We start from the raw sequence: 22,255 nt of genomic DNA on the forward strand, positions 1-22,255 counted from the left end.
AAGAAATACCAGGTAAAACAGAGCAAGGTTACCTTCGAACTAATTCCAGCAGAACAACCAGCTTCACTGCCAACAAATCAGAGAGCTAAACTAGTAAAAACCAGTAATATGAACTCTGTACCTGGCTTAATATTGTGCCTCGGCTACTAATAAAAATGGGTTTAAATGGTAATGAAGCAATCTGTCGTCTTAAAATGAACACAGGGTTGGGGAAGGAAGCCTGCTTGGAGACTGAATGTCAAGAAGAGAATATAGTGCTTTTCAAGAAAAAAAGGAAATGCTTGCAATTTTCAATGGAAAGAAAAGTGGTATGTAATGGTTCCAGCAGAAGGGCGTTCTCAAGAGATATTATTTTTGAAGTTAACAATTTTCTCTCTCTCTCATATCTCCCCACACCTTTGAAATAAAATGGCCCCACTCATGTAACATATTTAAATTTATGTTTGGGCATGTAGCATACAGTCTGCAGTACCTGAGTACCAGGAATTAAACTCTCCTCCCCTCCCGCCCCCCAATTTTGCTGGCACTCGCAGACAGACAAGGCATTTGGGGTATTTCAGTACCAGCCCATCTCTAGTTCTCAACAGAAGGTTGTGAGGCAAAATAGCTATTCTTATCTGTCCAGCAGCTGCTTCAAAGCTCTTTCTATGTTCATTCTGTGCCCAACTCTAGTCACTCCAAGGTCTATCAGATCTTCCTTTTGTAGATTTGGTAAATGAGTGCCATCTATTTCATTGTCCATAAATGTTTCTTTATGTTCACCTAAGTTTAGACTTTCCAACCAATCTGCCACATCTGGTTTAGTCCACAGGTGGACAGGCTTAGTTGTAAAAGGCTTATTTGAGATTGGCTGTTGTAATATTGAGGGAGAAGGAGACCTGCTGCGCCCTGTGGTCAAGCCAAATAAGTCCCCAGAAGGGGGCTGGCTGGGTAGGCTAAATACATCGGACAAAGTCGGAGAAGGAGATGAAGCTGAAGCAGAAGCAGTCAGAGGAGCAGGCATGATGTCTTTATTAATCTCTGTTGGTGAAACCACAGGGCTTGGAGCATGTCTTGCTCCTGAGGTCCTACTGTCATAGTCTGGGGACCTGCTCTGCAGTGTGATCGGCTGGCTGGTTCCAGGTCGGACAGTGAAAGTGATTGTTGTACTTCGTGTACCTGAGACAGTACTCATGACTTCCGTGCTCCTGAAATTGTAAACAGACATGGAAAGTTAGATACATCCCCCATGAGCTGAAAGGTTGTCCATATCAACACGTGGTAAATACAGTTTTGGAACGCTTGAATGGCTTCATTTTTTAAATGAGCAATATCAGGTTAAAAGTACTAAGATGGTATCATTAGGTCTTTCCCATCAAACAGTCATCAATGGTAAGCCATGGTTAAAAACAAACCTTTGCTTATGAGCAGTTCAGAGCACATTCTTCCTTTGTAAGGCTACAACAAATTCACTCCTGGTTAAATGAGAAACACCAAGTGCTGCCAAGAATTGATCTTCCCTTTGTGGTACAGAGGGGTGGGATCCTTCATTTCACTTTTAACCTGCCACGTTTACCCACTGTTAGATAACAGAGCTAGTAACAGTAGTTATGGAAAGTGTTGGAAGTGTATTATTTTCTTGGATTTTGGATCTTTGGGCATCTACTCAGTGAATTGGAGGGTATGTTTGTGTTCCCATTCCTTCACAGAACACGCTCCACAAGCTCCTCTTATCTCCCTTTCCGTTCAGCTGGCATTCTCCTGCTTTAAAAATGGATCAGTTCTTCTAAGCTTCATAAAAGAACATTTGTGTCCATTTCTTTCTACCCAGCAACTATACTTTGGCAGTTCCACTGCAAAACTTAAAAGAGACAAAATTCTTTTTCCTGTGCATACCCAGAGGTGATGTAGTTGAGATCAAGTCACCAGCACCTATCTCTTGCCTAAAGGAAATTTCAGATGCCAAGCTAAGCAGGCATGAAACCTGCCGAGAGGCTCTCTCTGATGTGGAGGCTGAGGGGTTGGGTGCAGATGAGTCTGCTGTTGGCTAGCGGCTATAGAACAAATTTAGAAGCAGAAGATCTGCGTTCGGGTCTGTTCGTATAAAATGCTTAACCCCTCAGCCCTTACTTCTCATGAGAACCTTCTGCCGGTCGGCATGTGCACGTCAGGATCTTCTGCTGAGCCCTTGGGTGCCTTAACCTCGGAAGTTTTTCACTTCAACTTCCTGACAAGTAGGAAAACCTGCAGAAAACTAATTTCGGGGACTTCCAGACCGAAATAAGGATTTATTTATCCTTGAAGCAATGTCACAGACTCCAGAGGACCATCTGGAGGATGCCCTAGTGAGATTTCTAACCCAGACCCTGTCTGAAGCCCTCTGTGCCGTCGTGCCTGGGCAGAACTGAGGCTGACTTGGGTGCACAATGTCAGATAGAAATGCCTTCATTAATAATGCAGATCCACCGCTGCGCAGAAAAGATCTTACGGAGCCAAAGGATGTTGTTCTGGAGCCCCCATATTTGAAGTGCTGTTACGGAAGAAACTGCAGTCTCGTCCCAAGTCAGTGCTTAAAGATTTTGTGCTAATTGCCAGCAAATGAAGTACCATAAGTGATCCACACAGCAGGGGTGAAACCCCCGAGGTACGTCTCTCACCACTAGATCTGCTTTATGCCCGAGAGGCTCTCTCCTGCTCCTCTGCCCGGGTTGATCACGAAGGCTCTGCTCCGTCCTGTGACTGCTGGGGAGGAGGATGCGGTGCATGGGGTTATCCTGCCTTACTGGATCCGCTCCCTCGTGCCATGTAATTGCGAACGCCCATGGAAGGGCAGTGACTTGACTTTGGTCACTCAAATCCCAAAGAGTGGCAAAAATTTTTAAATAAAAAGATGGTGGCACCAGCACTTCCTCATCTACTCTAACCCACTCCCCCTGTGCAGCACTCATCACTACCAACATGCAGAAATACAGGCAGCTGACCTGAGGTGATGAGAAGGGGTTATTCATTCCTTTCTCATTAACAAACCTGGACACCAGGTAACCCACAGCACTGCTACAGCGAGGCTCAGAGCTCGCTCCTACCGCAGCCAGTCTCATTCAAACACAGCTCCAACACTGTGCCCATCAGAAAAGAACTGAGAACAACTTTTTGGAGAACGTACGTGTTATTCACAGGAGCAATCCCACTGGTTTCCCACAAATTGTTCCATAGATTTCAGTGGGAACAGGGGGATCTTTTTGAGAGCTGAAAGATTGGTACTTCACTTAAAACACGGTAGGAACAACACTTGTAGCACTTGTGTCTTTGTAATCTAACAAAGAAGGGAAACACTTGGCAACGTTTTGAGTGTTTCCTGGGATTTTTTTGGAGCTTACTGGCTCTCATTGTCTTCCAGGACTGGAGCTAAGCATTCCTATAAAAAGTCTATGGCAAGAAGCTATTAAATTCTGCTAAGCAAGGGGAGCAAGTTATTTCTACCTACTTTAACATTAGGAGTCTCACACACTCTAATAAGGCATGATGTAACTTTAAATCAACAAAAACCTGCTTGGAAAAAGGTGGTGATGATGCTGTCCTAGCAATTGTGAGAAGAGCAGCATGGGGTTTGTACAGGGGTGGAAATGTCTCCCTATCTCTTCATCTGCAATTACCCTTTTACTTAACTTTCCTGTCTTGCAAATACTAGAAACGATGGGTTTGTATTCACACCCATTGTGGCAATATCAAATGGATGATGAAAATCTATCTTCTATTATGCCAGATGCTGAAAGATCACTTCTGTTACTTGACTGACAGCTCCAGGCTCCACGTACTCCTTCTGCTTCGGAACTCACTTTTGCTGCATCTTCTCTGTATTGTTCCTCTCACAGACTCTCTGCTCATGTTCAGGAAATCATTGTCACTGTTCCTTTAAAGAAACTATATTAAACCACTAAAACAAAACCCCTAAAAGGAAACTGGGGGGTTTTAAGTATTCCTTAGACTAGTGTTACCCAACCTCAGCCCCACGAGCAGTGACACTGGTTGAGCAAAGCGATACAGGCAACGTGGTGCTTGGCTTTCTGTCAGCCTGCATCACAGGAACAGCTTCACGTGGCCACAAGCAATAGGAAAACATCTCTGGGCATCTTGCTTTTTTCAAGCCATGGGTTCAGGACTACTGACTATTAAAAATACATCTCTGGAACAATGATAAGAATTTTTTTTTAATTTTAGCTGATTATTGAGACTTCAATACCAGCTCAGTTTAAAGCCACATCAGTACTTAAGCTCTTATAAAATTAACCCTTTCATTAGAAAGCTCAGAGCACTTTGTTAACATGAACAGATTTAATCCTACAGCAACGTACCTTCTTCAAGAAAGCTGTTAGTTCTGCTGCACACCAGGGCACACAGACAAGCCTGTGAGGCAGGAGATGTCCCCACTGCTGCGGTGAGGGGTCCTCTTTAGGACGAGTTTTAACCACAGCAACTTGAGGTCACTGCTGCCTGCACAATTATTTGGCAACCTGCAAGACTGAGTTTGCGCTCGGGTCCCAGCTGCTGGCTCTGCGACCAGCTCCACAGCCTTCCCGGCACAGACACAATGCTTGCGAAGGTCACACAAGGCTGCTGAAGCCCACAATTGCATTTCCAGGCTTTCAGTTCAAAGTTTTTAATTCCAAGATTCATTTTTTTACCTTTCTTTTTCCCCTCTTTCACCCGCCACATCAACATGTTATAGAGAGTGGGGTACTGTAATTGTAACCCAAGGAAAAACCCTCCCAAGTTCGTGTAACTCCTCTGCATCCTAAATGATCATTGATGACACCTCCAATACAACCTGTGCTGCAGATACAGCCTTGAAACCATCAGCTGTCTTACATTTTACTGTTGATTGGTATCCTGGTCAATAAGGAGCAAGTGCATTCCAGCTGGAGAGCAGGCATGGTTTATTGTCTTGGGGGTTTTCCAGATTTTTAATAAGAGCAATTGCTTATGCCTTATTTGATCATCTGTTATACTAAACATACTAAATCCATATTAAACCTGCCTAAGCCCAAATTTCATTTTAAAAAGGTGAAAAGTCTGATAATTATTTTAAATAAGATTTTTCTGTTAGAACCAGGCAGTAATTTCTACACATTTGCTGCCTTAATTGCAATGCCCATTATGTTGCCTCACACGAAAATCACAATATATAATTCCTATGTCACAACGGTGTGGCCTCCCAGCATAAATTCTTTTAAAAGAAATTCTTTTCAATCTAGAATGAGATTTGCAGGATTCAGATTTACTGTCAACTTAATATCAGCAGCAAATCAGGGCAAGAAGGCACACTGCAACAGCTCCTAGGAACCTCCCATGGGAAAACCCAAACCCCAAACAGCTCTGATGGGAGCTGTTTTATCCTGCAACTTACCAAAAGATTTCTTGATTCTGACAAAGCTTTTCCAGTGTGTCAGAGAAAAAAATCTTAACAGCCAAGAGGACTAATGAGTGAGGTGAGGCTCTGCCCAGAGGTACTGTGTGAAATTTAACTTTTTACAGATCTTTGAGAACATACAACCCCAAAACTTGGCCTTCAGCTTTTATAATATTTTTACTTTATTTTTGGATTGTCTAAGGAAAATTGTGTGGTAGGAAAGTAAGGCAATAATTGCCTGTTTTGGGGGAAGATTAAGAACAAGGGCTGATGTGATGACTGGCAGGATACAGAGCTTCTTATAATAGCGTTCCTTTAGTGAGAAGAATTGAGAAATGGTTGGTGTCTGTTGCAAGTAACTGTTCAGTTGGAGCGGAGAATAATCATTAAGGTCTGTGGGTGTCTGTTCAAGAACAAGTTTCCATGTGGATGGCACAAATATCTGGAAAACAGCAGCAAGGGAATGGTGTTGATGAGGGGCAGGGTATGGCCCCAGCCCTCCTTCCCGGGACAGCTGCAGGGAAAAAGGTCAAGGGAAGCTGGAAGGAAAAGGGGGAAATTCCCCAGCTTCCAAGGATGAAAGACCCAACAGGTATGACTGCAGCAGTGCTTGATTATGTTGAGGGCTAGTTTGTCTTTACTTTGAACCTTACATAGGTATGTAAAACTGCACTATTCATCCCTTCCCACCCCAAAGCGCTCTCCCAAAATCCCAGCAGAATTTGGGCATCTTTGAAAAATCATGCTCCTTATTTAGGGGCTCAGCCACAAGTTCAGGAACCTGGTCTGACGTGCTCGTTTGCTGAATACTTCTCTGATGAAAGTGGCTTTTATTTCAGCTTGCGATGACGACCTATTTCTGGTTTTGAATGGCTACCATTTCTGGATTAGGATGATCTAATCCACATTGCACTTTGTAACAAAGTCAATGCCAAAAAAAAAAAAAAATCACTAAATTCAATAACAATGAGTGAGCATTGAAGAGAAGCAGAATGTACAACATAGAATAGTCTAGGCTTTATGGTCATCACTTACTTCATGGCACTTCAGCACGCCCCTCCTCTGACAACAGCAGTCATGAGAGCAAATAAAAATGACAAAATGGAATGACTGAAACACTGCAAGAATTACTGACAAAGCAAGCAATCCTGTGAAATTGGCTGACAAACGGTTAACGAGTGAAATGAATCGAATGGGACAGCGGTAAACTGAAAAAAGCAAGGCTTGAGAATTATTCCACAAGATACAAATTTCACCATCTGCAAAATCCAGACATCCTTTACAATAAACCGCATGTAAGATCAGTCCCTATGCAGGACTCACTGCTAAGTTCAGTTCTGCCTTACCTGTTCGTGAAAAAATTGGAACTTTTCCAGCTAGTCATAAAAAAAAAAAAAATCAGAGATGAACAAAAACCTTGGTCATAGGCAGTTTCACTTTTAAAACTTGCTATGCCAACACAGGAGGGGTTATTTTTCCTAGAGGACTTCATCCTGGATGGTTAAGCACTCCCACGTTTACAAGGAGCATTTCCTACTACCAGGAGTGATGCCCAACCTGCCCCAGAGAAACATAAGCACTGTTTGACCTAGGAATTGTTTGTCCCTATGGCAAAGCTTTGCATCATTTTGGTTTGGTGATGGCAGAGAGCAGCAGCAGTTGCTGGTCATTATTCCTTACTGGCACACCGGAGTTGTGGCGGAAGGATGCCGTTTGCACTGGGAGCTGGGTTTTTTCTCCTTCGCTGCCACTGGGTCTATTCTGCGTTAATGATGCTGATATTATTGAGTCCATCTCGCAGGCTTGCACTTTTTATGTTGCTAAGCGACTGCTGGGTTCACAGACAGAGCGAACGCTCCTCCCTTAACCTGATGAAAACCCCTGCATTAGTCTTCTCCCCATTTCTTTTATCAGCTCCATAAAAAGTCAGTAGCCTCTCGAGTGAATTTATAGCACAGCTATATTTATAGCATCACGGTGATAGTGCTGTTACACATCTCCTCTTCCCCTCCCTGCTCGCCAATGGCAGAGCATCACCTGCCAAGAGCCCGGGCTGGGTTCTCCCATCGCTGTCCCTGTGCACACCCAAACTCAGGGACGGGCAGCAGGACCAGAGCATCATGAGGGCTTTAGCGCTGGGGTTTGGGGTCAAATGGAGTCTTGTATCCAAACACCCTCAAACTTTTCTGTGAGGAAGGTCTGATCTCTAAAATTTCATAAATTGGCCAAAAATGGCCAAAACCAGGAGTGGTATTAGCTCTAGTCCAGAACCTTCTGATCCATCCCTTTAATTACCCTTCTATTAGTACAAAGTCAGCAAGCACATCCGTTCACTTCTTCCTCTCTTTCCTTCCCCTACCAGGTTCCTTTTTCCTATCCCGCGGCTGGTCACTGCCGCTGAGAAGCAGATGGTTTCCAGCCAAACATTTCCATGCTCTATTTAAAAATCTTGAAACTCGGTGTCTCCATAAGAACCATGGAAAACCATAAATACTCTGTATAAAATTATTGCTAAACCAATGTGCAGAGAAAAAAAGCAAATCTAGGGTCATTTTTTAATGTGATAATTGAGAGAGAAATGCTGCTCAGTGCTGTAGAACAATCTCTTCCCAATCTTCATTTATCAGAAACATAGAGATAAGATATTTTTATGGGTTTCTGCAACAAGCCATTATCCAACTATCTACATTTTAATTCACCTCTGTGTTCCCCTAATGGGGCAATTGCCCTGAGCGAACTACAATCGCATGTCTGCTGGCTGTGCAAAAGTAATTCCTAGTGACGTGCAGGATTGCTATCCGGGCTGTAACTTCATCTATGTCTCAATGTGCAAATACACATTTTTAATTTCATCAGGCTGCTAGTGCTGTGAACATAACCCAAGCGAGCCTGTGAACAACGTTCCTATTTATAACACTTCCCAATACTTCTCTTTGGGTGAAGGATACGAACAGGCGTGCTCATTTTTCATCACTTTTCCTTTAGCAGCGCTGCTGAGTTGTTCTTTAATTTAGCGGAATCCTTGCTTTCTGTGAGCTAAAATTCCTTGTGCCCTTTCTAATGCTACCTCACAGAAAAAGGACTACAAGCTCTATAACTGATTGTCCAAGTTTTTACAGTGTTAAAAAAAAAAATCAAGAAATGAAGAATTTTAGCTTTAGAATTATAAATATTAGCTTTAATACTTGGGATTTTGGCAAGATGGTATTCCTTGGTCATAATATTTGACAGCTTTGTAAAAAATTGTGTCAGCCATGCAATTGGGCTAGAAAGGCTGTAATTTATATAACTTTTTAAAAGATAAGGCAGGAGTAAAAGCAGTAAATTAACTTTTTAAAAGATAAGGCAGGAGTAAAAGCAATTCAAAAAAATGTCTTTGTCTGGGAAGCGTTTACCATGCATCCACTGCTTTTATGCAGCACCTTTGAGAACAGAACTGAAACCTAATGCAGACAATTCAGGGCACAAACATACATAGCACAATAAAAAGAAATGGGAACGTTTTCTCCACTGTGATAAATTTTGCTATTAGCCTTTTGCTCCCTCTTTCCCACTCTTTATCAAGCTCTGAAATCAATCCTCTCTCATCTGCCCGTGGAACGTGGAGCTGGTGAAGCTCAGAGAGAGGGGATGGGGCCAGCCCTGCTCCTGGGCAGCTGGGAACCAGGCACGACACAGCTGGGCGGACAACGCTTACAAACCTCCGCTGGCTGACCAGTTGACTTCTGAACCAAAAAGTGAACTTCTCCATTTACATCTCTCCCCTGCACTCCTGTTCAGATGAAAAGGAATCCCCTGCAGCACCTTTTAAAACGTGTTTTAATGGCTGTAGCTAGTTGGCTCTCTGCTGCTGTCTGTGATTTATTGCTCAGCTTAAAAAAGAAATCCTGAGTAACCTTTCCTGAGCATTTTTAGTATCTTCAATCCACCTAATTTTCTGCAGCTCAGTTTAAAAATTGAGTTTTGAAAGCAGAAGGAAACAAAATGCAGTCCTCTTACTTCCATTCCCCCGGGGAATTCTGTGGAGGTGTCCTTTTCTCCCACAGTCAAACGGCAGCCAAGAGCTTGGCTGCCACTGTCAGCTTTTCTTATTTATTGCCTCGTGGGTCCTTCAGTAGTGTTATATCCCAAGATCCTCTCTCTAGTTTGCAAAGACACCTATTTGGGTTTATTTTTCAGGAAAGAAGCAGGACTTCAGACACATCGGAACAATGCTTTGTGTAGTTTTGTTTCCAAATGGAGTCTCTGTATTCCATAATGAAAACCATGTAATGTGCCAAATCTGAGTTATAAGAGTTAAAAAAGTTAAAGGACAGAAAACCAACCCAACTTTCTAACAGTGTCCAAGCCAGATCTTTCTCTAAAATGTAACATCTATGGGACTATTCTTGCTTAGATGATAGCTTGCTTTTCTCCAATGAAGTGATATAGTAGTTTTTCAATTTTTTTCCCATCCTTTATAACCATTTAAATGTCTTTTCACAAAAAAGATGTATCTCTATTTGCTTCTACGTTTTATTTTCCTCTCAGTAATGATAATACAGTACATCGCAGTTGCTAGCCTCAGTTATTTTCTAATAAAATAGGGGTGCTGAAGATCTCTACTGTAACCTGACAATAACTATCAGTTTAAATAGAAAAGATGATAAATAATATTATACATACGAAGCTAGAGGCAACCTGTTCATATGGCTTAACAAGAAAGATGATCGAGCTCTAGCAAAAATAGTATTCTTGAAGAAGTAAGAAAAAGAATATGAAATAAATCTGTCAGAATCATCTGCAAGACAAGACTTACGTAAATTTAAGATCAGTGCACAAGTATAGTTTAATGCTTGCCTGAGCTATTCGCAGACGCCAAGTGTTCAGCTGCTGCACTAACTTTGTTTAAAGACTGTCTTCACCAGGCAGCCAGTATATAGTTTTTCTTATACCATTTTCATTGTAATTTTTTTCTGTGTATTAAAGCTTTTCCTGTACAGGCAACTCAATTTCTACTCAGTTTACTCAAGTGTCACTGACAGGAATTCCAGAATTTCAGGTTTTTTTCTTCCATCCCTTCATTCTAAAAATTGTAGAAGCTCCATACCTCCCAGTCACCAGTTTGACAACTTCCATCTTGCAGGAAACAATATAACCACCCAACTCTGAACCTTTTGATCACTGTTTTCTGAATGAGCAATCATTTGCAATTAGCAGTCACCCTTCCCCTTAAACCAAATCAGCTTGCTGTATGCAAAGAACCGTAGCTTCTCAAAGGCCAAGTTAGTTATCACCCAGCAGAATAATTCCAATTAAATTTACTTAGACGGTATCTTTTTTAAAAAACAAAGTCAGCACTGCATTTCTGCAAAAAATGCATTTCTGTGGAGCAGTCTGAGCCAAACAATACGCAACACTTCAGTACCAGGTACATTTAACTGCTGCGTGTAAGGCCACACCATTCCACCCCACAAAAAAAAAGATACCTCCAGCTCTCAATAAGACAAAAATCACCTTTTTTTTTTCACAAGCATGGATTTCATGCTGTTATATCCATATTCCACACATATGTGACTACACAATTACTTGTGCATTTTCCCAATGGTGTCTGACTGTTGTAAGTTACTCATCACTTAAGTACCTTTCGCAAACCACTTATACGCAAACGTATTGCACTGCACTGCCAGGGATGGTGCTGCTGGGAGGAAGGAGCCACATCCTTGAACCTGCAAACATCCGAGACTCTTCACTAATGAGTGTGTACAATAGAGAGTAAGAACTTAAACCCCATAATACTAAGTTGGTAGAGATGCAAAATTAACTTTTTAGTAATAACATGAATAGCGCAGTGATTTCAATGAGTGATTTTTCTCAGATAGCTTTATCCTTCCTGATAAAGAGGATTATCAAGAATCAAACGGCATCACACAGTGAATGTGAATTAAGCCCAGGCAGAAACACCTTTTTACCTGTTTGAAGCCAAAATAAGTCATGGGACTGAAGAAAAATTAAACTATTGCCACATCTTAATTTTTTTTTTTTTCCAAGAGAAAAGTACTACTTAAAAGTAAATCTACCTCACACCAAAACAACTGCAAGGTTTGTGGAAACTGTCTTGGAAGCTGGAGAAGACTGAGAAAGCTCCTGTCCTATGGTGCAGACTAGAGAAACACTGACAATGTTGGAAATTCTCCTCTGTAAAACTGTCATGGAGTATTCATTAAGCAAGCATGTGCAATAGAAAGTACATTCTTCATTAATCTACGTGATTTACAGGGGAAATTAGTGAAGGGATGGAAAAAAAAGTCAAGCTTTTATTAGAAAAATTATTTGTTTAATTACGTTTACCTTGTACTGAGACTTGCAGTTTTTGTTCCGGTAGGTGACTCCAATCCTTCCCCTGGCTTTGAGGATTTCTCTCTGTTCATTTGCTGGAGTATTGAGTTCAGTTCACTAATAACATTAGCCTTTGGGCCTGAGAGAATTGGGCTTTTCACCTCCGTCACATCACCCCATAGCTTAGATGTCCTTTGGGGGACAACTTTCGCCATATTGGGCTGTGCGCTGATGGGAGGTGGGGGCGGAGCGGGAGGAGGGATAACAAAGCTGTCTACAGTTTCTTCAATGAGCGCATCCTTGTAAAGTGCATTGCTTTTGTTGATTATGGGCTTCATTTTTGGCTTAGGAGGTACTGGGGGTTTGTCCACCAGAAATGTTTGCCCATCTGCATAGACTGTACAAGTATCCACGTTCTCCCCCCCTTCCGAGGATAAGGTAGAGATGCTGGACACCGTTGAGATAGTGCTGGTTGTCTCTAAGTGATGGTCACTACTACTTCGACTGTCTACCTCCTCAATCCCAGAGTCAGTGACGTTATCAAAGCTGTCAGGGGGCGGCAGAAAGGAGGCAGGCAAACAGTTTGAAAGACCCACTTGCTTTTTACTGTCTAAGGAATTTGTTGGCTGGCTGGGGGCAAATGGCGCGGGTGAAGGCGTGCCATTTTTTCTTTGCTTAATTAAGTCTGTGAGAGCCGAACCAGGAGCTGCGCGGTCGTCGGGGATATCAAAGCTGTTGGCAAACTCTAAGGGGGGTGGTAGTGGCTCAGTAAAAAGAAACTCTTCATCGATATCAACTGATGCTAAGGGTGGCGGAGGGATGCGGAACGGCAAGATGACGGGGTCGTCGACAGAGCCCGCTGCTACGATGGTTTTGCAGGGAGATGCCGGTGGCTCAGGCGCAGCAGGCACGTTCAGCTCGCTTTCTGCTTCCTCGCTCCCCTCTGGCCTCTCTGGTGGGGAGTTTTCAGGGTCCGGTTGCATTTCAGCTCTCTTCTCCTCTTCATCTTCAGGCGTATCATCTGACTTTGCTGTGTCCACGGTATGAACCATTAACAAGCCAGCTGACTTTTGCTGCGAAGTATCCACAATGTTTATCAACATGTTTTTCTTCTCCTCTGCTTTCTTTTCTTTCCCCGCATCTGTTTCATACTTGTTCTCGGTCTCCTGCCGTCTCAACGGGCCACGAGTATTTTGCCTAGTGACAGTAGCAGTAACAGGAAAAGTCGTTTCAATATTGGGTCTCAGCTTCGTATCGATGTAAAGTGGTTTATTAAGGTCAGCTTTAACAGCCTCTCCTTTGCCTGGAATCTGCTGTGTTTGTTCTTTCATGGCTCTGTCCCTGGCAGAGAGAGCGAGGGCTAGCGGTGAGTTTGGATCTAACAGCTTTCCTGTGACCGGGTGAACGTAATTATCTGAGCTGGATGCGTTTGTGGACTTAGCTGCCACTGTACTGTTTTCAGTACCTTTCGTTTTGGATGAAGCGTTTAATGTCCTTGAATCACTTTGATTGCTGGGTTCGCTGCTATTAAAAATATTTTCAGGCTCTCTAGGTGCGGGAATCGGAGATGGTGACATAAGCTGTCTAAACCCATCTTCACTACTAAACATTGCTTCATCGGTAAATTTAGATTGCCTCATACGGGGTGTTGGTGGTGTTAGTCCAACATCCTCATCTCCTAGGTCTGTGGAAAGGAAGGCTGGAGAATTACGCCTTGCTTCCAGCCTCTTTTCCCTGTCCCTCACTGCTCCAGCAATGGCTGCGGCGAAGGGGCTGCTGACACCTAAGCTATCGTCGGGTCGGAGCTGCCCAGGTTGCTCTGAAGACTGAGGATCAATTTCCATGCTGCTCCCTTGGCTGCTTTTCCCACTGCTGCTGGTGGACGGCTCTTTCACAATAATTGTCGGGATTGGAATAGAGCAGGTCTTTTCCGGACTGTCTTCAACATTGGATTGTTTCACCAGCATCCCCTTTCGCCTGGCTGGTTTGGCTGGCACGTAAACTGCTTTGCTTGCAATCTTCCCAACCTCAGAATACGGGTTTTCTGGCATCTGACCCCTCTTGTTCCTGAAATTTGCCTGAGCTGCGGCACTCCGACTGTACAGGTCTTCAGAGTCCAGAGAGTATCGGTCCAGTTCTCGTCTGTAGTAGATCCCTTTGTCCCTTATCATCGTTCCCACATTCTCAGGCCTAACCAAAGAAATTTTTGCACCTGAATTCTGATTAAACAGAGGTTTGATAGTTCCATAGCTCCTTGATGTTGGGGATTTGGGAGAGTTGTACAGAGAGGGAGAAGGTGGTGGTGGAGAAGGAGGTAAGGACTGTGGTGGTGGTGGGATATCTTCAGAGGTGTCAGGCATTGAAAGACTTCTGGTAAACTTCAGCATAGGAGGAGCCAAAAACTGCCGTTCTTCCTCTGTTATTCCTGAAAATCAGAAAGTATATTTAAAACAGTCTCCCACTGGGATCCCTCATATGGTGTTATTTCTGTATCCAACCTAAAATGCCAGGGTGCATTTCGTATGACATGAGGCATGCACAAAACTGTCAAAGAGGTCTTTTGGTTGATTCCTACCATAAGTATTCTTTCTTGTTGCACTTCCAGAGACCCGGATGCCAGAATGAAAAAGGATGCTACAGAATTTTAATTAAATTGATCATTGATGTGTAGGCAAATGTTTTGGTTTTATGTATCATCAAGGTAGCTGTAGAAAAGCACATTTTCTTTGAAAATTATTGAGCAGAGAAGACATTCTGTGCAGAAAAGTAGCTTGTGCCTTGCTCTAGCACTCTATAAATGTATATAGTAATGTAACTTAGAAACCTAATGAATTTTTAAGATGCATTTGAAACTTAGCAAAGGGACTGCGAAGACTCTACTGGGGAAAATAATCATAATGCTTCATTTCAACAGATGGCATTATATTATTACGAATACAGCTTTTAACATAAATAAACTGGATAATATTGGGATAATTTAGATGCTAATTTTACATCAGCATAATGTGTTTCTAAATTGATAAATATCACTGCTAAGATTACTACCAAGAACAAAGCAAACCCAAATTTGGTCGGTTCTTTTTTTCTCTTTTGTAGAAACATCCATTGCCGTCATTTGGAATGAAAAAGAGGTGAATTTTATGCCATTTGATCAACAGAGTTTCCTTTGTAAACTACACAGCATTAAACCACTTTTGCCTCAATAACAAAGAAAAAAGGAATAACATTTTGCCCTAGATAATGCATTGCAAAGGGCTTGTACTGATCTTATTTTTTTTTCCTTCTTACTGCCTTGTCTTATATATTCTAAACAAAGGAATTAAATGATAATTCCATAATAGTTGCCTACTGCCATCAAAGCAGAAGGTGGAAATAATGTCATCTTACACACAAACTTATTTTCTCATTAATTTTGTATAAAAATGAAACAGCCATTCACCAAGGTAAAGATGTTGGAGAAATATGCTTTAAGAAAGAAGCAAAGTTACTAAAGGTATGTGGTTAATGCACAAGCAAACTATACACGAGAAGCATTTTACCTATAGATTTTTGTCTTCTCATTGTACCCCGAGGTATACCCAGAAAAGGACCTTGAGGACTCCCTGGTACAGTGGGCGTCATCACAGCAATACCCTGTCTCTCATACATGGACTAGAAGAAAGCAAACAAAAAAACCCCACAAGCATTAAAGCACACAAATCTTTTACATGGCAATAACTCTTCTGTCATATCTGTTAATCCAATCCCCTTTTGCTTGGGATTGGTATTATTTTGGGGAGGAGATGAAGAGAAAGGCAAGGCTGGGCTTTATTTACATGTAATTAAAATGACAACAGCTGTAAGTGGAGCTAGCTGAAATGCTTTACGAGGCAATTATGTTAAGTTTGCAGCACATTTTGTGTGCGGTAAGAAAAATGAAGCACGAGTGATTGCATTTTGTTTCACTGAATTCCAAAAACCTCGACACACGCTGCATAGGTGTCAATGCTCACTCTGCACCAAGCTGTGTGATCTCTTCCCTTCTGAAGAGCAGCCCTGCTCTTGCACAGCTCAGGGTGTCTTGCACAAGGTTACACTGGCAGTCAGCATCTCAGCTAGGGCCTGAGGAACGCTGCCGGAATCCCAATGCACTCAACTGTCTCTCCTTGTAGGTCACCACAAAACTCTTTGTTTTCTGCCTCTTAGAATAGCCTTAATTTCCTTTCATCCCAAGCTGCTGAGAACAGCAAAGTGCTTGTTGTGTCAGGAATGATGCTCTTTTGGAGGGGTGGGCAATGCGAAAATACATCTAAAACGCAATAAAACCAATTATTTTTTTCACATACGAAGCTCTGTAAGAGCAAATTCTGCAATTGAGTAATCCAATTTCAGAGTCTGGAGTTTAAATCTTTAATACATGCTATAGTACTAATGTCAATTCCTCCCTTACAAATCATCATGTATTATTTAATCAAGATATTAACGCCATTAGGAATAATAAAAAAAACCTGCAGCAGGAGAAACCTTCACATTAGTCGAAACCATGTGGCTGCACTAACTAGCTGAACTAAACTAGCACACCTCGATTTTCAGCAAAGTTTTTTAGCTTGGGTTTAGCGTTGTACTGACACCTTCAAGTTCAGAACTTACTGGCGTCTCACCAGCTCAGATTAGAGGCAGAACAAGTTCACATCTGTTTCAATACCACTGAGGTAGCAATGGTGTTGATGCGACAGTCTCAAAATAGATATTAGGATATAACGAGAAAAGTTTTACAGGGCTACGTAGATTCTTCTGTTAAAAAACTATCATTAGAAATACAGAGTAGACCACAACTTAACAAGACAATAATAGCAAAATGAGTACACAACGCAATGTTTGTAGGTTAGTTTTCTGCTTCTTGCCAAAAGACCCCCTCCAATGTGTTTCAGAAGCGAAAGCAGTACTTCATAGCTACCACTCACATTCATATCTGTAGCTGAGGGAAAGCATCTACTAGAAGGCCGCTGTTTAATAGTTGCCACTCTTGAGTCCACAGTTGCATTGTCTGCAATTCTTGATGGCTTGGAAACTGGTACTATTTCATCCACCTTATCTGTAATATAAAAGTATTCAGTAAAATAAATATCATTTGTCCAAAAACTGAAAATCTAAGTATTGCAAGGTCAAAGGAAGAGATTTACTTTTCAAAAAAATGCAAAGAAAAAGTTTTTTTGGCATTTTAACAAGGCAACGCTTGAGCATCATAAGTCGTGCAAGCCGAGCACTTTTTATTGCTGCTACATAACATGCATGCTTTAGTTTTAAGCCTGCATGCATTTAATGTTTACTTAGTGTGACTCGAAAAACAATCCTCTTCTTCAAACCTTCAAAATGTGAAGGGAGAATATCTATATAGAAATGGAAAGAAGACCTTTAGAAATATTGAATCTGTACAGCACTGTTTCAAATAGAGATAAGCAGACTGTACTTAGTCATCAGAATTTCAGTGATATTTTGGACAATAACAAGTACTCCAGTGCTCTTTTACGCCTATTCTCCTTAAGTAATCACATCCTAATTTGTTCACACTCTTGGATTATTAGATTAGCATTAGTAACTGAGTCCTTTGTTCAAATGGAACTTTTCTATGTCTATTTTAATAACTGCACAGTCTGGGAATGTATTTAGCTGCAGTCATAAACAGACCAAATAGGTGAAGTCCAAATCTGAATGAGAACTTCAACATTTGGATTTGAGAATCTGATCTACCATATGCTATGATGCTAAAATAGAGGGAAAACGTTAATCAAGATCTTTTGAAGTTTAGAGTGTTAGTTTTAGCCCCGTCTCCAACTTTGGTCACAAACAAGGTTCATCAGTATTTAATAAATAACATTACTCCCTCAAACTGAAGACCTCGAAGTACCATATATTCAACTGTAGCCTGGCAGCTCCTTTATTGCCGCTTCTACTACCATGAAACTAAGGCATGGAGAAATTAAAACACCAGCCTAAGCCAGCAGAACAGTTTGATTTTTGAACCTGTACTAGAATCCAAACTTGAATCATACCAACAGGTTTCCTTACTATGCCTTCCATTGCATTTGCTCTCCCAAGAAAGCACAGACTGCACTGTATCACGTTAATTTAGTGGCTTTTTCTCTGAGGTGCCACCAAAGTAAGGATTAGTTACGTAGCCTGTGGTATGTATGTGAGTGCAATACCTTAGTCTGGCTCCTAGGCTTCCACAACCTGAGTCAGAGCAATGTTATTTTTTAGCAATTAGATCCATCTCCCAAATGAGTGATTATTTGCTTCAGCAAATAAAAGATAGCTACTTCATTAGGATACGATAGACTTAAACCCCCCAGGCTTTTGGTGGCCTAGAGATGGTGTTACTGCGCCAAGTATCAGATTTAGGGATTTAAGTTTTACCTCTCACTGGAGAGCAGCTCAGGGCCCTGGGTATGGATATGGATGGGAATAAGGCAGGAGGAGGAAAAGAGCTTTTGATCCCTCTAAACAGTAGATCTGGCTGATGCAAGGATGAGATTTTAAATGGGAGAAGAGAGGGAAGAACATTTAGCCTTCTGGTTAGGGAGAAGGTTGTTCTAGAAGTGGATATTTCAGTGTCACAGAGGGTCAGGGAGCAGGCAGGAAAGGAAGGGTCGAGCAGACCAGTAAGCTGATCACCGTTGAAAACTGTCTCACAAGGGTAGTGTTGTTGTTTCTTTTCAATTGAAGTTAGCAGTCAGTTATTTTAATTGGTCTGCTTTATTTTTTTGTGTGTTTTAAATCATCCAGTGGAAGGAGAAAAGGCAAAAAAAAATTCTTAAAATCATCACATGTATTCAAAAATAAAACAAACTTCAAGTCACATTTCATCAGACTTTGTAATACAAACTGTGAACTTCTGAAAGAAAAATATCTGCACTTCTGCTCAGCAAAAGGCATCAGGAAGCAATGGCGTAACCACGAACATTTGACCTATGCAGCAAAAATATGGCTAGACTGTAGAATTGTCCTCAGGGGATCTATCACCAAGAGCTTCAATCGGGCAGAGATTTCCTTTTAAGTCTCTCCCACCCTTTTTATCATCCCAGAAGGCAAACCTCTGGTCTTTGGGATACAGAAAGAAAGCGATTTTGGAAACTGAAGCACTAGGTACTCAAAATCTGTAAATAAGAAATATAAATATACCAGGTAAGAGCTGATCCCCTTTATTTGTAACAGACACATGTAACCATATACCCATTCAGACAACAAAAAGCTACAGGGGAAGAGCGATGAGGCTATGACAGACACTTGAAAAGCATGAAAATATTTGTTTGGGGATGAAACATACATACCCTCCAACTGCACTGATTTTGCTAGACAACACTAGAAGTCAGATCCTAGTTTTGGATCTGACCAAAATATCAGTTGGTACTAATTCTTCACACCATCTACTATTTCCAGTTGGAAAAAAAAAAAAAAAAACACCTTTGTTTTGTGTAAGTTTATTGCAGGTTTCTTGTCTGTAGACAGGGTCTCGGTCCTTCTATAGCTGCTCCCATTCGAGTGGTGCTTTGTGCCTCGCCAAGTCTAGCTAAAGCACTTTGAAACGGGAGAGGAGAGCAGGTCAAAGCTTAAGCTGCTTTGCAAAGAACTCTTTAGGGGTTCCTCGCGTAGTATTTCCAACGGCAGCACTGCTACATCTGCGCAGCTTCTTCTTTTGCTCTTACTGCCTTTGATCAGAAAGCCAAGGTAGGGTGGAGGTTGTCGTTTTAAAACTACGACAGAAATATTGGAAGCTACAGAAGCAGCCAGCGTGTGGAATGAGATTTATTCTAAATGGCAGCAGCTACATGGCGGGGCCTGCAGAATACGTCAAAACCTTAGCACCTGGCCGCGACTGCACCACACTTTTGAAGTGAAAGCACCATGTGAAAATAAAAACAACCTCACTGTCTTATCCAATGTGCTAATTAGGCCAAGAAAATTAACTGGCTGAGTTGTATTTAGCTTCATTCAAACTCATCCCAAAGAAATAAGACGTAAGCATATTGGGACAAAGTGTCAAGAATACGTCAAAACCTTAGCACCTGGCCGCGACTGCACCACACTTTTGAAGTGAAAGCACCATGTGAAAATAAAAACAACCTCACTGTCTTATCCAATGTGCTAATTAGGCCAAGAAAATTAACTGGCTGAGTTGTATTTAGCTTCATTCAAACTCATCCCAAAGAAATAAGACGTAAGCATATTGGGACAAAGTGTCACTTGCCTTTGCCTTTAACTAGGCTGGTCATATCCCCAGTACCAGTGTGCAAACCATGAATGCACCAGAACCACATGTTCAAAAGGCCGCACATACTGGAATAATTTGTCAGGCTTACTAATTGGCTTTTCTTCCAACCTCCGTGTGCTCTTGAATACCCTGCAGCATGCATTGCTTGTACCAATGAGAGGGGAATCTCACACGCTTGTGTTGGAAATTCTCTGAGGATACCTTTGCAAACAGTTTTAATAAAAGAGATATCAAAAAAGCCACAGAATGGGTGCAAGGATTGCACCTGGTGTGAGGTGTGTTGACAGTGTGGCCAAAGAAGCATGCCTCCAACAGTATTAAAAGGAACGCAGCTGGCTGTAGGTGGAAGGGAAGAAATACCCTGTCGTGGACAAAGCCTACACTGGAGGTTGGCCATGCCAGCTGCATTTCGTCATTAAACCACTCATTTAGCAAAGTACAGCCACAAGCACGCACGCACACACACTTATAAGGGAGCAATTTGTGGCTGACTGGCAGAATAACAAAATACTATCATCTGCTTTATTTTGAATAACTTCAGTCTCGCCGAAAGACAGGGAAGAAGCGTCTATGGCTCACTGGACAGAGAGCGCGGCTCAGTTGTAATCCTAGAAGAGGATTTTTAGCCTACAATTATTCTCTAGTGTTTGCCAGAGGAGGAATTAATCACTGCTTTTGCCATATAAATTCTTCTGAACCTTTACGAGAAGTTACAACGCTGAGAGTCAAACACAGGAGCCATGCTACACCTGTGAGGATTAGTTACCACCGCTCGAGGGGCTCCTGGTGACAGCATCCTTTCGGAGCACTGTCAGGGCTGTCACATGTATAAGCCAGTCTGATGCCTCTGCATGCATATAGCAATTTGAGTGCCACTAAATCAAATTCCCCCGAGAGAGGCAGCACCAACAGATATAAAAAAATTGATTGCCAAGTGCGTTTCCATCTGCCCTGTGGGTTACCAATTGCACCCGTCCTCTGCTCAGGGTGCCAGCCCTCAGGAAATTAGATGGCCTAAAGGCACAGAAAGTGGTTGCATTTGATCAACATGTAGGTTGTCTCTGATGAAAAGCTCTGAATCACAGACATAGTAGCACAGTACCCAACAGCATGTCATGACTTTTACGTTCTCAGGAGGTCTGGCTGCTAGGCAAGATGCTTTTTCTTTTCTTTTTTTTTTTTTTTCTTTTTCTTAAATAATTAATATCTGTGATAATTACAGGGGACAGTCTCCTCCTAATAGATTTGTTGCAGGAGATGGCTCTTATCCCCATAAACACGGTGCTTAGCGACTCCTGTTTCAAATCCCCGGACTCTCTCAGAGGAAAAATTATAATGCTGCCCATCAAACCACCAGATCCATCGTAAAAGGAACTTTGAGAATGAGAGTCAGGTGCCTAGATAGATCTGGTGGCACATCACTATCCAGGCCCCAAAAGAGAAATATGAGGTATGATCCTGGCAACATTACTTATTGTACAACATAGCCAAGACATGTGGATTAGCTCCACCGAGGGTCTCAGAAAGTGAGCTGGTCAGACCCACAGAGGATAAGAATGATCATGATCCGGTACAGGCTAACCCCAACACCTCAGGCTGGCATGCCAGAAACACCAGGCAAAGACTGATCGAACACAGTTTTGGAGGCGAGTATTGCCAAGACCTGTATACTTACCACCGAGTCCCGAATGCTTGCTCAGAGGGAATGGGATAATGGAGAAAGAAAACTCAAAAAACAGCTGCCTCAAGAAATGACTTGTATTTGTAAGAAAAGCAATGAATGCCTGGCACAGAGTAAAAAAATGCTCGTATGAAGTTAAAGTGAAAGAACAGAGGCAAATGTTCTTCAAATACCAGCAGCACACATCGTTAACAGTGCAAATATAAACTACAAAATGTTAGACTAATCTAGTCAGCCAGAATACAATGGTAGCCAGTGTAGGAAATGGTTGAATTCTGCCACCGATGGCCTTATGGCTAAGAATTAAAAGGACAGGCACATTAAAAAAACCCCTAAAAATCCTACGGTGTGGTTATTTTTTCTTCCCTCCCCCTTTTGCCTGGCGTGTAGGCATGGGCAACGAGGCCCTCTCGGTTATGGCTCTCTGCAGCCGGCCACTGCGACAAGGCAGCGTGGCCTGCGGTGGTTCTCGAGAGTCGCTCATCCCTTCGGCCCCTGGTAAGCACACAGTGGAGGATGCCACTGCGTCCTCACCGGTCCATGTCGAGGCACAGGTTAACTCGACATGAGGGGTGGCTCTTTGGGAGATGCGTGTTTCAAGGACCTGTGTCCTCGGCTG

General features: G+C 42.2%; 1 protein-coding gene across 1 annotated transcript in view; it reads right to left on the bottom strand.

Annotated features, from left to right (window-relative positions):
* Positions 1 to 424: 424 nt before the first annotated feature.
* The window catches only part of SHANK2 (SH3 and multiple ankyrin repeat domains 2), a gene marked incomplete at its 5' end in the record, with an annotated part of 39,718 nt that continues 17,887 nt past the window's right edge, over positions 425 to 22,255 (bottom strand). The window contains 4 exon segments of the mRNA XM_010085620.1: positions 425 to 1,187; positions 11,717 to 14,159; positions 15,244 to 15,355; positions 16,648 to 16,778. Of these exon segments, the coding sequence (XP_010083922.1) occupies positions 614 to 1,187; positions 11,717 to 14,159; positions 15,244 to 15,355; positions 16,648 to 16,778 (3,260 nt within the window).

The sequence above is a fragment of the Pterocles gutturalis genome, unplaced genomic scaffold (assembly GCF_000699245.1).
Source record: "Pterocles gutturalis isolate BGI_N339 unplaced genomic scaffold, ASM69924v1 scaffold13870, whole genome shotgun sequence".
Classification (NCBI taxonomy): domain Eukaryota; kingdom Metazoa; phylum Chordata; class Aves; order Pterocliformes; family Pteroclidae; genus Pterocles; species Pterocles gutturalis.